This window comes from Pinus tabuliformis, chromosome 3_1 (assembly GCF_031772625.1).
Source record: "Pinus tabuliformis cultivar Carrire ecotype Pingquan chromosome 3_1, CPIR1, whole genome shotgun sequence".
Lineage (NCBI taxonomy): Eukaryota > Viridiplantae > Streptophyta > Pinopsida > Pinales > Pinaceae > Pinus > Pinus tabuliformis.
The window spans coordinates 218,375,872-218,392,678 of record NC_142301.1 but is presented as its reverse complement, the minus strand read 5'-3'; the positions used below and the strand labels follow the sequence as shown (position 1 = coordinate 218,392,678).

The following is a 16,807-nucleotide window of genomic DNA, read 5'->3' as shown; positions in this document are numbered from 1 at the left end:
CTAATCAAAATTAAATTTTTTGAAAGGAGTTGTGGAGGAATTGTGCGGACAGCCAAAAGTGGCTCGAATCCAAGCAATTTTTTTTCAAGAAATCTTGTAGTAGCCATGTTTGAATCATGCTTTTGATGGTGGAAATGGATTCAAAACCATCAAAAACCTCCACCCAAAATCTTAAAATTTGACAACTATAACCTAGATTTACAAAAATCCCGACCGGATTTTATCAAAATATTGCCGGAATTTCCATAATTTTCAGAGAAAAAAATAGTCTAGTTAGACTATGGTATTCCAAAATTAACATATCAATTAGTATAATTAAAAAAAATAATTACCTTGGAGTATGCCCTAAAACTGCTTGACTAAGAGCTCTTTTGCCTAGGATGTAAATGCTTAACCCTAAAACTGTCTAAAATTAACATATCAATTAGTATAATTAAAAAAAATAATTACCTTGGAGTATGCCCTAAAACTGGTTGACTAAGAGCTCTTTTGCCTAGGATGTAAATGCTTGATCCTAAAACTGTCTAAAAGCTTGACCCTAAAACTGCTTGACTAAGAGCTCGTCTGCTTGGGATGTAAATGCTTGACCCTAAAATTGTGTAAATGCTTGACCCTAAAACTGCTTTGGGATGTAAAAAAACAGGTAGTATTGTAAAAAAAAGGTAGTAAAACATTGCCCCCTATGAATCACAAACACTGTCCCCTTACGAACCACACACAACTAGTGGATACGAACCACAACCAACCAGTGATTCCACCTGGCCAACTACCTGGTATGATTTTGGTTTTCCTTGCATAATAATGATAAGTTAACCAACATTTATAGATAATAGCCAAAAATAACTACCCCACTTTTAATTTGACAACTAACATATAATAAATTTATAATATAATTGGAATTTATGTATTCAACTTTGATAAATAATATGGTTGGAATTTATGTATGCAATAACTTTGATAAATAATATAGTTGGAATTTATGTGTGAAATTGATATTAGATGGCAAATACATCATTTATTTACCTATAATATAACTTGTACAAATAACCTTCATAAATAATGTGATTGGAATTTATGAATTATAATATAACTTGTACATAACTTGTACAAATAACCTTCATAAATAATATAAATAACCTTCATAAATAATATAGTTGGAATTTATGTGTGAAATTGATATTAGATGGCAAATACATCATTTATTTACCTATGATATAACTTGTACAAATAACCTTCATAAATAATGTGATTGGAATTTATGAATTATAATATAACTTGTACATAACTTGTACAAATAACCTTCATAAATAATATGATTGGAATTTATGTGTTCAACTTTGATAAATAATATGGTTGGAATTTATGTGTACAATAACTTTGATAAGTAATATGATTGGAATTTATATGTGAAATTGAAGTTAGTTACCACATACATGATTTATTTACATGTAATATATTAAATTAATAAATCATGCATAATTTTAAAAAAGAAAATTCATTTTAGATGATTTTTGATTTTATTATTATAAATGTATTAAATTTCATAAAAAGTGTTTGATTTTACAACTTCTTTGATTTTATCAATGTTATTTGGGAATAATGGAGGTTGATTTTACAACTTCTTTGATTATTATGATTAACTGAAGTTGATTTTACAACTTCTTTGACTATTATAATGCAAGCATTTATTTTTAATAAAAAATATTAGAATTCTAGAATATAATATAAGGTAGATATAATTGTTTTAAAATTATTTTATATTATAGGTTAAATTATTTTATTATTGAATTTGTTATAATAATCAATAAATGAATTGTTTTTTATTCTTTGTCACTTTGTTTTGGTAAATTTTGTCTAGAATATAGTATAGATTTTTAAAAATCATAAGTTTAAGTTATTTAATTTACAAAATAGAATGTCTCAAAAAATTTTCAAGGTGCTAAATCTATCAATATATTTAAAAATATATTGTAAACAACAAAAAAATCATAATCTCACAGCAAGATTCAATTAAAAAACCAGTCCATATAAAAAAACTATTTCATTTATTAATTAAACTACATATATATTAATTTAATTAAAAATTAAAAAAATTATAATTTTAAATTATTTAACTAAATATTAAAAAATATAATAAATATAATTATATATTTTAAAATACAAGTAAACAACAAAACATTACAATCTCACTTTAAAAAATTAATTAAATTTCGCTTAAAACGCAATTAGATTATTATATATTTAGTCCTAATTCCATTTAAACTTAACTATCCTTAATAATAATATTATTATTATTATAACACCATTTCCTTATTATGAGCTTATATTATAATTATATTATTTTTCCTGATGGCCCACACTAATAATGTGAAGACATTATCCAAAATAGTCTATACTGAATTACCTATTGAACTTTTTTTACGTACTATATTCCAGAGATAACTAGTTCCCGCCCTTCACTTGGATTTCTGTGCGAGATGTAAATACTTTCCCAACGTAGGGAGTTGAGGCAAACAGGCGGGCCTTACATTTTGCTCCTCAAACCTTGGGAATCATTGTAAGATTTGATATGATTGTTGTGAGTAGTAATATATTAAAAAAAATTCACCAAATATAACGCTATGTGGCTCTTCCTTCAAAGAAAAAGAAAACAATATCCAAAAACCAGAAAAAGTGAAAACGACCCAAATCTTATGCACAACCAAAGACAAAAAATAAGTGGAAGTGAAGTACAATAAAAGAATCAGGGCAAATAATTTGATTTGATTTAGGTAAAATTAATAAACATTTTTAACAGGAATAAAAGAAAATTTCGTTTAATTATGGAAGTTAATTTTATTTAATAAGATTTTTTTTTTTGAATAATTTATATATAATTTTATTTAATAAGAATTTTATTTGAATTCAAGTTTTTGTGATTTATATTATATTAAAAAGATTTTTTTTTTTTTTTTTAAATTATAGAGTAGAAAATTTTATTTATTTTTTAATAATTTATATTTGTATATAAATTAATAAATTAAAGTTAAAATAAAATTAATTTTAATTATAAATTGAAAAATAGTAGATGATAATTTTGTATAGAGGATAATTTTATTGTCCAAATTTTATAATTGTTTTAAAAAAAATTCAAACTAAAATATTTGAATGGATGTTTTAATAGTAGAAATAAATTAAACATCCTCAAAAACCTTTGAAACACCTCTAAATTCTGAAACTGAATGACTTGCATTTCTAAAAAATTAACGAAATTTTAATAAGATGGTGCTGTTAAACCATTCTTTTCCCAATGAAATCCTGCCTATTTAAACTATTAAAAATAATTTTAAATAGTAATTTTAATTATAAATAACTGAAATTGAAAATTTTTAATCGTAATAAAGGAGTGAAATTTTGAAAATTCAAGAAGTGAAAGGTGCATGGGCTTTGGATGGGGAAGTTGGAGGGATAAATGGCCTGCACTCAATTACCTTGTCATTGGAATGTATGGCCGCCCAACCATTGATTGACAGCTATATATACTGCATGGTTCCTTCTAAGCAACAGCAAACCCCATTGTGGCCCCGCTCGGTGGGTGTGTTGCTTGCTTCGCTTAAGTTTGTTTCAGCCGATTTTATAGGTGCCCATCGCTAGTTCCCTTTGCTCCAAAGTTAAGTTCTGCATTCATGCGTTTTTGTCTGCTGGGCTTCTTGGTACATCTATTCTCTGTATTAAAAAAATTATTGGTATGTATGAGAATGAGGCCCTCAGATGGGCTTTTCAACAATCAGATGATAAATGCTGGTGCGACGCTTCGATGATATTTGTTTACTTGCTTACTGATGCTTTCTGATCAACATAATTTTTGAGTTTTGTTTTGGGTTCTATAGGTCTGTCCAAAACAATATAACCTGTGAAAGAGTTTTTGAATTCATGGGTTGTGTCCTACATCTTCACAGTAAAAATAAAATGGTATAGGCTGAGAGCGCTTAACTGGTTGAAGTGTGAATTTCATATTAGGATCAGCATTGCTTACTGTGAAGCTTAAAGACTCCCAGAGCTTGAATTGGGGTGTAATTTAGGATGGTTAGAACTGAACTGCATGTGGGTTGCCAGAAAACATCAATCTTACCTCAGATGGAAATGCCAGTATTTATTAAAATCGGGTTTATGGAAGGTTGGAGCCAAATTTTTAATTATTGTGTTGTTACTGTTTCATTCTTCATTGGCTGATCATTTTTATCCCCTCTGTAATGGGTTTTCCCTGCAGCAGAGTGCTGAGAAGAGCATTGAATCCCAGGAACGAATGGTGCTCTTCTGCACAAAATTTATATTGGCTACCTACGAAGCCTCTGGCTGGATTGCCGTAAATCAAGGTGTGAGCAACCATGGCTTTAAAACCTTTCAGTGATGCACTGGCAGCAGTTGGCCAGGTTTCTCCCAGGTACTTAAAATATAGAAATTTCAATCTATCCCATAGGCAACAATGGGATTCTATATTTATTGAATAGCTGATTGTTCTTGTGTTCTGTGCTACTGCCAGATTATCATTTCATGGTGGGGAGAAGGAATCCATCGGTGCCCGGAGCAATACCTTCTCTCGGTTAGCAAACATGCCCGGGAATAAGGATAAGGTAGTTTCTCTCTTATTCTTTTATTCAAACGAAAGCTTAGACTGTATCCAACAGAACTCAATCCATCCTTGCCTGATTCAATGACTGGTGGCGTTTTTCTTTCTGAAGGGCATCCAGAGACAAGAATTTCAAAGACCTTCAACGGGGAATGCTCGCTCTAGGAGGTCTTCAGGCCGGGAAAGAATATTAAACCTTGAGCAAGATGTATGGAGTTTGTTACTGCTCTTTCTGTCTCTCTCCCTTTCTTTCGTTGCTAACCAGAGTTGCTCTTTACAGCTAAATTTCAATCAGGGTTCTCGATAACAGTTTGTAATTTAAACCTTCTGGTATAAGCCTGAGCGATTTTGATTTTGATTTTGGGTTGGAAAAGTTCAGGGTTCAAACGTAATTCCTACCCTATTAGGCACACATTGCTCACCATGTCTTTGACGTATTTTTTTTCCCGCCCCCAAAAATTATAATTTACTGATAAAAGAGAAAAATTACATTGAGCAGATGTTTCTCATGCATTCTTATAGCCTTTCACAGGTCCAATAAAAAGACATAATAATCTCCATAGATTCAACATCAAAATATTTAGAAGACTATTTCCATCCTGATAACATGTGACCTTGACCTATTGACCTCAGTTATAAAACCAACATAACAGTTCCTTTGTACAATCTTCCAGATGTGCTTTATTAAAAACATATGTAGAATAGATAATTGCCAATAAAAACTGGAAACCATACACAGCAACATAAATATCAGAGAAAAGTGTTATGAGAATGGTATGAAAGTTGTCCACCTTTGTCTTCATGCACCAACCACATCCAGGAACCCGGAGAATGCCTTCGTTTGACGAAGTATCAGCCTTTTGATTCCTTTCTCGGAATATGTGGGAGAAAGTAACCTGTGTGAAACCCTCCAGAATTCTCCAAGTTAAACCAGTTTCTTAATAGCCTTGAGTCTCTAAATGTTTGTAAACTGTTGAAGCTATATTGAATATTCAGATGCCATGTCAAGGGTTAATTTCAAGGCCCACAACTCAGCCACATTATTGGATCTGTAGCCTATCCCTGCCTTGAAACTAATTGAATGTTAACGAGTAATGAATATGATACCACCTGTTCCTCCCAGGGATGGATTTCCCTGTGATGCTCCATTGAAGTAATGGTTGGGGAGGTCTACACCATCTTACACTTTTCTAATCACTGTGGTTCAGGTGCTGCATTTTTTTCTCTTAGTGGTTTGGGTTAAGGTAGTCTCCAATTAATCTCCCTCCAGGGGTTGGTGAACAGTAAAAGCTTAATAATTCACCTATGTGTGAGCTAATTGTTGTATGTTCATCATCGACTGATTCAGTGTTGTTCTAAAAGGGTCCAGATCTTGGGTTTTCTTAGTCTCTGCAATGTGATTTGAATTCTCCCGGTATACATCTGAATGGAATAATTTAAGCTATAGCTAAATTGTAATATATATCTGATCGACTATGTGTTCTCCTCAAGTTGCAGATTGATAGGCTACGTAAAACACTTAGGCACCAGGAGGACGTGCACAGAGCATTGGAAAGAGCCTTCACAAGACCTCTAGGCGTTCTCCCTCGTCTTCCATCATTTCTTCCTCAAAAGGTATACTAAAACCTGATATACAGAGCAAGATTTAGTAGGTGATCAAAATGGTTGAGTGAATGCCTTCAAGATCTAGTTCGCAAGCATATTGTTTGAGTGAAATGTTAGCATTTAGAATTGTAGATGAAACGGCATGGGCATATCTTTCACTTCACTTATTCATGTAAGAGAGTTTTATAGTTCCTATTCAGAATTCTGAAATCATACCATATTCTTGTCTTCAAATGATGGATTACTTTCCCTATAGGGAAGCACAGATAAAACCAGTTTTATAGAGGAACCTATAATGGATTGATAGTCGGAACTATTTTGTAAGAGATGACTTTCTGTTCTAATTAGAGGTCCTCAGAAAGATAATGTGTGAGTTATTTCATTTCTCAAAATAGTTTTGTCCTCGTGGAGGTGTCTAGAGTCTATTATATTATTTGACAGATATGCTTTCTTCGTGGCTTGGTCAGACAAAGCAGCTTCTTGCAGAAGTAGCCTTGCTTGAGGAAGAAGTTGTTTGCCTAGAGGAACAAATTGTACGCTTGAGACAATGTATGTATCAGAATGAAGAGCATGCCCCATCATCCACAAAGCAGAAGGAACCGCTTGGCAATGCTGAACAATTGAAGGCAAAGAGAATACTGCGTAGGTCTCCTTCATCGGGAAATTTATCTGATTATGTTAGGAAACAGGGAAAACAAGATTCTTTTGTAGGAAGCATGCTTTATTCCATGAAAGGGAGTTCACCAGATAGGAATCTGAGAACACCGAATAGAGTCCCCAAAACACATAATAGGGCTTTGGAAACTGGAGGTTTACATAGAAGGCAACTATCTATGGGCTCTATACCAGACACCCAGGGCCTCTTCTTTCTATCGCAGGCTATGAATGGCAGCCTTTCTATTTACAAGGGGCTTGTAAAAACAAAGGCATTAGAGCTATCAACAAAGCACAGGAAATCAAGGATACCATTAATTAGCCATGAGAAAGAGAACCAGTCGCATTTGAAAGCAAAGAACCTACATTCTTTGCCTCCAGTCCCAAAAGGAAAGACTGGAGCTCAGAAACAGGCCTCACTGATTCGTACAACTCTTATGGAAACACAGCCCCCAACACCAAAAAGAAAGGTAATAATTTTGGAATCATGTATGTTAGCAAAACACTTATTTAGCAGAATCATGTATGATAGAAAAATACTTCTTTAGCAAGTGAGCATCTTTTTGCTCCTTAGCACTGTTTGATATTGTAAGTATAAACTGCATGGGTTATCTGTATATCATATGAGTATAGTTTTTTTTTTCCAAGAAAAGAATTATGAATTCATTTCAAGTAAAAAATAAGTTACATTTCTTATGTGCAGCTGCACTTTCAGAATATCGTATGAGTAGATATTGATTCAATTTATGTATGATATTATAACATTTGCCAGACAGAGCATACTCTAGTGAATACTCATTTTGGACCAACGAAACTACCATCCCTGAATATTTTTGAAGAGGGGAAAAGCACACAACCAAACAAGCTTTCTGAAGAGATTGTGAAGTGTTTGATGAGTATTTTTTTGAAGCTAACAAGACCATCGTTGGCAACCAATAAGGAGACATCGTCAACAGTTTCACGGTTGACTTTTTCAAGGTCAAAGAGTTATGGCTCGAGAAGCCCTTTGAGCCGTAAAATACCTACAGAATGTTCAGAAGAAATGCATTTCAAAGATCCTTATGGTGTTTGTTCTGAATCAATCCTGAGAGATATTGGTCCATACAAACATTTCCATGATATCACTGCACACTCATTTGACTTGGGTCGGCTACCAAGTTGTGCTTCTTTATTCAGAAGATTAAGGTGTGTTTGTCATTTGTTGAAATAATGCTATTATGCATGTTTGTTTGCTTATGTTCTCTTTTAGTCGTTTTTAGGTTTGGGCTAATTTATAAGTCTGTGCTTTCAGATTTCTTGTCAGCAAACTATGTTCTGCAGATGTAAAGGGCTTGACATATCAGCAGAAGCTAGCGTTTTGGATCAACATTTACAATGCCTGCATGATGCATGTATGATACTAACATTCCCCCTGGTTTGCATGTATAGTTTCTGTTTATTGTTATCTAAACAAACTCATTCAACTTTTTAAGTGGTTCTCCCAGTCTTCATTTATTGCTTTCTAAACAACTGATCTTCACTCTAGGATGCATCTTCCTGTGACTAATACAATTTTTTGAACTTTTACGCTTAGAGAACTTCAGGCCTTCCTTGAACACGGAATACCAGGCACACCTCAGAAGGTTGTTTCGGTAATGCGCAAGGTATGACATTGCCAAATATGAGAATGCAATCAATCGACTTTATTGCTCATTTCTTACCACAGTAGCTGTCTGTATCAGAGTGCAAACATTGAAGGAACTTTCTGTAACTTATATAATGACAGGTTGCCCTGCTTCTACAATGATAATAAGATTATCAAAGAACTTGTGGAATTTCCTATCGACATTATTTTGCAGTTATTTAATTTCTGTGTGTACTGTGATTGGAGGGTTACAGGCAGTCCTTAATGTGGGAGGGCAATTGATGAATGCATTGGCTATTGAACATTTCATACTTCGAACACCCTTTCACTCTAATAATTTTCCTTTCCAGGGAAGATATTTCAAATTCTTCCAACTTATGTATCTAACTGACCTTTCTGTGTTGACTGAATGCCAGGCCTATTGGAAAAATGGAAAATCTGACGAGGAGGCTATGATGCGGGCTGTTTATGGTTTAGAGTGTTCTGAGCCATTGATTACGTTTGCATTGTGTTGTGGAAGTTGGTCCTCTCCTGCTGTAAGTAGTAGATCTGCACTTGGGCTTATGTGCATGTGTCGTGAATAAATCTGCCTAATAGTTCTATAAATGAGTTATTGAAATTTGAAATCAAAATATCAACCATGGTTTTCTGCTGGAGCCCTAAGCTTTGAAACGCAAAATTAAAATCAAACTAATAGCCAACACATAAAGAAAAACAGTGGTCTAAGTTGCATGGAAATGATGGATCTGTCAGAGTTTTTGAAAAGTCAGGATCTGGATGTGGGGAAATGGGGTGTGTGTGAGAGAGAGAGTGAATCATAAACATAGAAAATTCAGATCTCTGAAAACATTATGTTCGAAATTGATTATTGTTCTCAAATATATATATATATATATATCCCTATGATAAACATAGAAAATTCAGAATCTTTGAAAACGTTATGCTCTGGATTTTTCTCACAAACTCAGAAATGCAGACTGCTACAAAATCTCAGATTTGTATGTTCTAGGATGGGAGGATGGTCTATTTTGTAGGGAGAAATTATGGTTTTAGGGCCCTGCACTCTGCCATTTTTAATTTTAATTTTATGTTTCTTTGTGATTTTTAAAATATGTTCTTTTTGTTGGAGGATCTGCTAGCTTGACATTTTTTCCAAGCCATAAACAGATCTCGTGTGGATCCTTCTGGAAATGTATCCGAAACAGAGCTGGATGCAGATCCACAGAAACACTATTCTTGGATCCGATCCAGTAACATAGATGGTGGGACGCCATACATGCCGCATGCATATAAAGTTAAATTGTTGTGGGACTTGTAATTATGGGCTGTTTACTTTAAATGCAGGCCTCCAGTCTAGCGTCTAATTCAATCAGTTAACATTGTAGAACAATTTTTGAGTAAATGCATGTATTAAGGCATCTTTCAGACTTTGCATTTGAAGCATACAATGCAAAGTGCTCCTAAACTCTGCATTTGAAGCACACAAGACAGTATAATCAACCAACCATCTTGCTCTATATATATTCCAGAAGATGCTCATGCAAAGCCTCGTGGGAAATCCCCCTTGTTCATGATTGAAATATGGGCAAATGTTTTCTAACACTTACACTTGGAAACTCATAAAAATGAAAATTCTCAGAAAAACATTGCTTTTATGTCCATGTTTGTATGCTTTTTACAGGGATTTCCAAAAATAGGTGTTCACATCTCTGAATCTTTGGTTTTGTCAATGGACAGGTGCGGGTATATACATCTAATAAGGTGGAAACGGAATTGGAAGCAGCCAAAAGGGAATATTTGCTGGCTGCTATTGGTGTTACTGCTGAGAGGAAGGTCCTTATTCCAAAACTGTTAGATTGGTATATGTGGGATTTTGCAAAGGATAAAAAATCCTTGTTAGAGTGGATATGTGAGCAATTACCGATCTCTTCAAGAGCTACTGTGGAGGAATGCTTGAAAGGAAAGACAGATGAATGTGTTTCACAGGTGACAGAAGTAATGCCATATGAATTTGCTTTCCGATATCTTCTACCCTTGTAATTACATACATACACAGAGTCGTACATTACAATGTGGGGCCAAAATTTTATTTGAATTTGTAAATATCCTTACTATAATTAGTCAGGATATTGAAAATATGGCTGACTGTGAAATTGTATTATATTAAAATAATTGTTGTTTCTTCTTTACTGCGATAATCATAAATCTGCAAAGGTGCAGAGTCTACATGGTAGATGCAAATTCTCCTGATCCTGTTATACGGGCAGCCTGAAGAATTCTTTGGTTTGAAACTGCTTATGCTCAAGTTAAGGTTGATATTTATGGTAGAAACTTGAAAGATGTGTTATAGATTTGCAATCAAGGATTGCAATTATGTATACAGTGATGATGAAGATCGAAGGTGTAATATCAAGTCTGTGGTGACTGAAATGGAATGAAATTCTTTATGTTCTTGACTTCAGGCTTTGAGCAGACTCAAAGCAGTGCTGTATCCTTCAAGTGTCCATTCTTAGAAGTTCACACTGGTCTTCCCGTTTGAAGGGGAATTTGTCTTGATGTAAAGTATTTGGGAGAATGTCGCTATACGAGTAAGTTGTAACTACACTGAGTGGATTCTTGGAACCTTCTTCATTTAAAATGGTGAGGTAGTTGTACTAGTTCATGCTTCCATGTATATATATCAGATTCTTTAAGAGTGCTCCTGATTCTTATTTCAGGCACCAACAAGTTAGCGGGTCCTGTATAATTTACACCTTTCAATAGCTATAAAGAACTAGGAACTTCCAAGAACACTTTTGAGGTCAGTTTATGTACTGCATTGCTTATGGTTGGACAATAAAGCTAGTCAGCATGAAGGGCCACTGTAGCTATTGTTGCAGTGCTTTCTTTTATGACAGAGAAGTGTAATGATCTCACAGAAATAAAATCTCTTACAGATGCAGAAGTGATGCCTTTATTTGTGTTTCTGTTTTATATTAATAATTTAATACCTCAAGAATACTATAAGGTGTCTTCAAGTTTTCAAGTTGTGAATAATTTAAGCTATTGGGACAGATAATATGGATAATCTATCGATTGCCTCTTAAAATTAGTCAGGCCAAGGTCTAGCAGGAAAGTAATGATGGCCTAGGTTCAAATCCGGCTGGGCTTTCTACCGTTGATACAGGAATCTGCTTGAATGGGGCAACCAAACAAAGTATTCCATGGGTTTAGATGGCATAGAGGACCTTTGGATGTGGTTACTTGGTAGAAAGGATCTCTGAGCTTGTCTCTGAGGATTCCCTTGTTAATGTGGGTGGAGCGTTTACTATATTTTTCTATAAAAAAGTGTTTTAATTGGATACTCTGTGAAGCGTTGTCCACTTTGGGCCATGAAGATGAACTATGTGGTGTTTGCCTGTAAATAATGAAAACTTTAGTGGGATCAGCATTTTACACTAAAATTTGGTGTAGCCAAAAATACACCATGGATGGTAAACCAGTAGTTGAGGTGTAAGTAAATTATGGACAATTTATTTGGTAGGCTGGAATTATATTGTGGCAGTGTCCTTAACAAAAAGATGTTTAATTCACACAGGAAGTTTTAACGTAAATGAAGCTGCTATATCACTCACTTTATCTGAGAACCAAGAATGTAATTGCTATCCTTGTTGAGCCATCAGTGAAGTAGCTCAGTTCCTAAACACTGAACGTTATACATAGTTCACATTTTCACATGTGTGTTATAAGCACGTGTAAAACAATATGATGAGAATGAGAAACGCATGTTTCCCCTAAGGTGATCTTTGCATGGACAATCATATCATATAATGAAATGTAAAAGCTGTGATTTGCTTTTGTCCAATGTCCGGTAAAATGGTTTAAGGTGAAAAAGTGTAGAAATATAGATATGGTTCGGGCATAACCATGGTTTGTACCATATTCATTATATTGGTTACAAATTAGTACTTTTAAGAATATTGTGTTAGACATAATCTTTGTAAGAATTAAAAGAAAAAATAAAAATGCGATTTAGTTGTCGAGTGGATTGTGGTTTTTAACGGTAGTTTTTGGTAGTTTTCAGGTCATGTTGTTGTTGTTGTTGATGATAAACAGTAGTTTTTGGTAGTTTTCAAGTCATGCCGTTGTTGTTGTTGTTGTTTGTTTTTTGTTAAAAATGTTCTTGTGGCCTATAATGTTTTTTGTCATGTTTTTGTAGTTTTTGTTAAAGAATTATGGTTGTATTTTAATCTAGGATAAATAGATTGGGGTTCATGGATGTTGTAAGATATATTTGTATTGTAATGTTGTATATAAAAATATATATTGAAAAATCTTGTTGGTTTCTTGGTTTTGGGTTTCTAGGGTAAAATCTCTTTGTTAATTTGTGTGGTTGTCTTTGCATCTTTTCTATTTTAATTAAGAGTTTTGTTTGCAACAATTAACTGTACAACGTTAAAACCTAAAATAGCCTATTAATGATTAATTTTGACTCTTCTTGCTCTTAACTAGAGTTACAATATTGGCCTTCTAGAATTTTTCTGATCATGATTACATGATTAGCTTTTTTCCCATGGATAATAGGGGTTGACGTGACATCATATTGAATCATAGTGGTCAAAATTGGAAGATCAGTTTTCGGTGGACATAATTTTTGTATATACACTCTGATTGAGGAGATCCTTCTATTGTTGCAAAGGTATTTGTGTGCACAATAACACTAGAGGATGCATGTTTAATTGACAAAGTTTTACCTCCAAAAAATGTCATTTGATGCCTCAAACTACTTTCGAAAGGTTCCATATCCCAATTTGCCGAACTAGAACCCATTGGTTAAAATGGTATTGAGAGTTGATTCTTCCAAAACTTGCACTCTAAAAGCATCAAGATGGATACAAGTAACATCATGAGTCAATCCAAATCGATGGTGACTTGTGATTGTGTTCAACACTTACGGGCTATCAACATTGTTGAAAGATTCAAACTCAAATTCTCAGTTCTATGTTTTAGTTTTAATTTATAAAGTTTCTTATTTTGTTTTGTGGGGTAAACACCCACGAGGGGATTTGAACCTTGAATTTCACAATTTTGCATAATACTTCATGACATGGTGATCACCAATTGTGTTGCCTCTTGTGGGAAATTTATAAAACTTTCTATTATTTCAAGGTTAAGTAAGAAATCAAAGTTGCACTTATTTTCATACTATGTATGTGGTTATGTGACATGTCTTTTGTATGTATTTGTCTTTTTTTTTCAAATTTATTGTGTCGTTCACGGACACTGGGGATTGGTGGCTGCTACGTCCACGAAAATTATCCATCCAAATCCATTGGAAGGGATCACTTCCTGTCGATTGATTAGCAAAGCCCAACTTCAAGGGCGTTGAGGAGAATTGACCCTGTGACTTTCCATTAGCAAGGTGCTTTAACAACGAGAACTCGTCCAATTGAGCTAACCTTTGAGACTATCTCTGCAAAATTGTATAAACATATGTCATTTGATGATTAATCCGAAAGACATTTATCTACAATATGGATCACAAAAAACCTCAGATCTAATACTTCATCTGATTTAACCAAAGTTTCCAATTTACTTTATATATTTTAATTTCCATGCCCAAAATGAAATTTGCAGAACCAAGCTTCTTCATGTCAAATTTAGATTTTATTTTTAAATACTAGATTATTTTATTGTCACTTCTAATTAGAAACATACTATCCACATACAACACCAAATAATTAAAATGATCACCAACTAATTTAAAATATACATAGTGATATGTTTTGCTCCTTGTGAAGCTAAATCCTAAATATACAAGTATCAAAATTTTGATAAATCCTTGGTGATTGCTTTAATCCATACAAAGATATTTTTACTACATTCCAGCTCTTTCTTTTCCTTTACTGCCAAGCCTTTTGGATGCTTCATGTAGATTTTTCTTCCAAATCTCCATATTTACACGTTGTCTTCATACCCATCTATTCTACTTCAAAATCAAAAATAGTAGCGACAGATAAAAGAAATTTGGTAGAAATTAATTTGGAAACAAAATGTTGTCATTGATGTCAAAGCAAGGCACCACAGAGAAACAAAATGCAGAACAACAATATGAGATCATGATCATACCAAGGTTGATAGATCATGTGTTAAAACTGATCTAAATTGGTTGCAGTGTGAATACCATGGTCATAAAGTTGCACGTTTATACCAGCCAAAGGAACGAGCTATCAAAGAATGGTCTCGTGATTTCAATCCAAATTGGATCACCTTTGTTGCAATTATGGACAATGATATATACCTAGAAGCAGAACACAATTTCAATCTTTTTACAATGTGAAAGAGCGATGTTGCAAGTAAAACAATGGGAGCAAAATTGGAACTTTGCATGAACTGTGGTTTTCACGTGAATAGAAAACAACCAATATAATTAAGCTTATGAGGTTTAGAAAGAGGAATGTACAAGCTAACTGACCAGAAAAAAAACACCAACTTCAGTTAATTTGAGTTTTAATTATTCAGAAATTTACCCATATACCCAAGGCATGTTATCATGAACTTTCCTTCCTTTCCCAAATATCTTCCATCAATTTGCATTTAGAGAGGTAAATGAAACTTGTTTCATTTGTTAGAAACATGGCGTGCTTCTGCTTGTGAAAAGTGATCTTCGGGACAAATAGAAATGCTTCAGAAAATCAACTATTATTAGTAAATAATGAACCGGCCTACCATCCTAAGGAATACTTGTTGGCATCTACTGGGTCCCTTATCTTGTATAAAAGTAAAAAATTATAAATAGTTGTCTATTACAAAATGAATACATAATAATAATGGCACGAAAGGTTCAAGGCACAATAGTATTCATTCTTGATGCAGCAATAAGGGGCTTAAACCACGAGCAATGGCCGTCATTTAAATTACAACTGCAGTGGATGTTATGGTAGAGGAGCTATGCGTCAGGGTAAAAGCTAAACAGAGTACATTAACACGAAAATAATTCACCAGCTTTAAAACATGGCACAGGTTGACTCCAACAAGTGGACCCTTGCCCAAATTGACGTGAGAATTCAGGTTATGTGAATGACCTGTATAAATAAGAAGACATTTTGACCTCATTTGGAGAGAAACTCGATCAGGTAAAAAAGATAGAATTCAGACTTGAGAGTGGAAGGGTTCATATCTCATGAACCTGAGAGTATATTAAAGAAGCAAAGTCGTTGTTCTTGTTTCCAGTAAACACACCTTATTTTTAGGAGTATTTACTATGCTAACTCAATTTCCATGGTACAGTTAGAAGAAGGTAATATATATATATATATATATATTAACTCAATTTAGATGTCATGTATTTGTCTTGGTGAAATTTTTCTAGGTTATATATATATAATGGTGGTGGGCACATGCGTGCACACATATATATAGATATATATCAGTCTAATACTTACACATTTAGCCACTAGTGCTCACATGCATTTAATGATGGATCCACCCTTGGAATCCTCTGCAATTCGACGAACCAAATTAAATGACTCAATCAACAACTATAATTAAAAGTGCCACCCCCTCGTTAACGTCACAGGGGGGGAGGCCTTGTTCTCTTGGTTCCACTTCATGGTTCTAGGGTGGAGATCCAACAATCCTCTGCCATTCGAGTAATCCAACGGTTTCCATCCTATAGTGCTACCCCCTCCCCTTATTGACATCACCAGGGGGGAGTCACGTTATTAATTGCGACCATCGATTTCGTGGATTGATCTCTGTTGTCCATTACAAATTTTGTTTTCCACCTCCGGTTGAAGCACGTAGTTACATGGGTTCACGACTTGACCCTCAAGGCCAAGGCCTCCAATTTAGTGCATACACAGGGATGATTCATGACCTCTGGCCATGGTGCTGGTCACTTCTGGACCATGGCTGACCTCAAATATTGGGTGCTCCTTAACATTTGTTTATATATATATATATATATATATATATGCACATGTATGTTGATACATCTATGAGCGGGCCTAAACCACTCGGCACAAGCTTATGGGTTGTCTAGAATACGTTCAACAAATATTCTATGTGTATTGAACATTCTAGCCCAACCTAGTTGCAAATAGTAAATACTTCAGCTCAACATGATTGATATTCCACATGAAGATTTATGTAAACCATTGCCCAAACAATGACTTCAATGACCTCTACAAGTATGTTTCATTCCCTCAACTAAATGGTGTTGAAAGAAAGTCATGGCTTCAACATATGAATATGCAGGCACCTATTTTATCCCTTAGGCTTGAGGAAAAATTCTTGTACATAAGAAATGTTCAAGATATGCATTCCTGCGTTAA

General features: G+C 34.0%; 1 protein-coding gene across 8 annotated transcripts; it reads left to right on the top strand.

The window, feature by feature from the left end:
• The first annotated feature begins 3,462 nt into the window (after positions 1 to 3,462).
• Positions 3,463 to 11,433, top strand: LOC149186577 (uncharacterized). 8 transcript variants are annotated; one of them, XM_089411035.1, is made up of 11 exons: positions 3,463 to 3,619; positions 4,253 to 4,423; positions 4,523 to 4,613; positions 4,722 to 4,817; positions 6,107 to 6,223; positions 6,682 to 7,338; positions 7,641 to 8,053; positions 8,160 to 8,259; positions 8,452 to 8,511; positions 8,909 to 9,028; positions 10,230 to 11,433. In XM_089411035.1, exons 2-11 carry the CDS (start codon positions 4,368 to 4,370, stop codon positions 10,530 to 10,532), a joined length of 2,013 nt encoding a protein of 670 aa, XP_089267161.1. In that variant the 5' UTR covers positions 3,463 to 3,619; positions 4,253 to 4,367; the 3' UTR covers positions 10,533 to 11,433. The 8 variants fall into 8 exon arrangements, with proteins under 8 accessions (XP_089267161.1, XP_089267163.1, XP_089267158.1 ...); XM_089411037.1 differs by having other exon boundaries at positions 4,250 to 4,423; XM_089411032.1 differs by lacking the exon at positions 3,463 to 3,619 and adding an exon at positions 3,629 to 3,725.
• Positions 11,434 to 16,807: the final 5,374 nt, after the last annotated feature.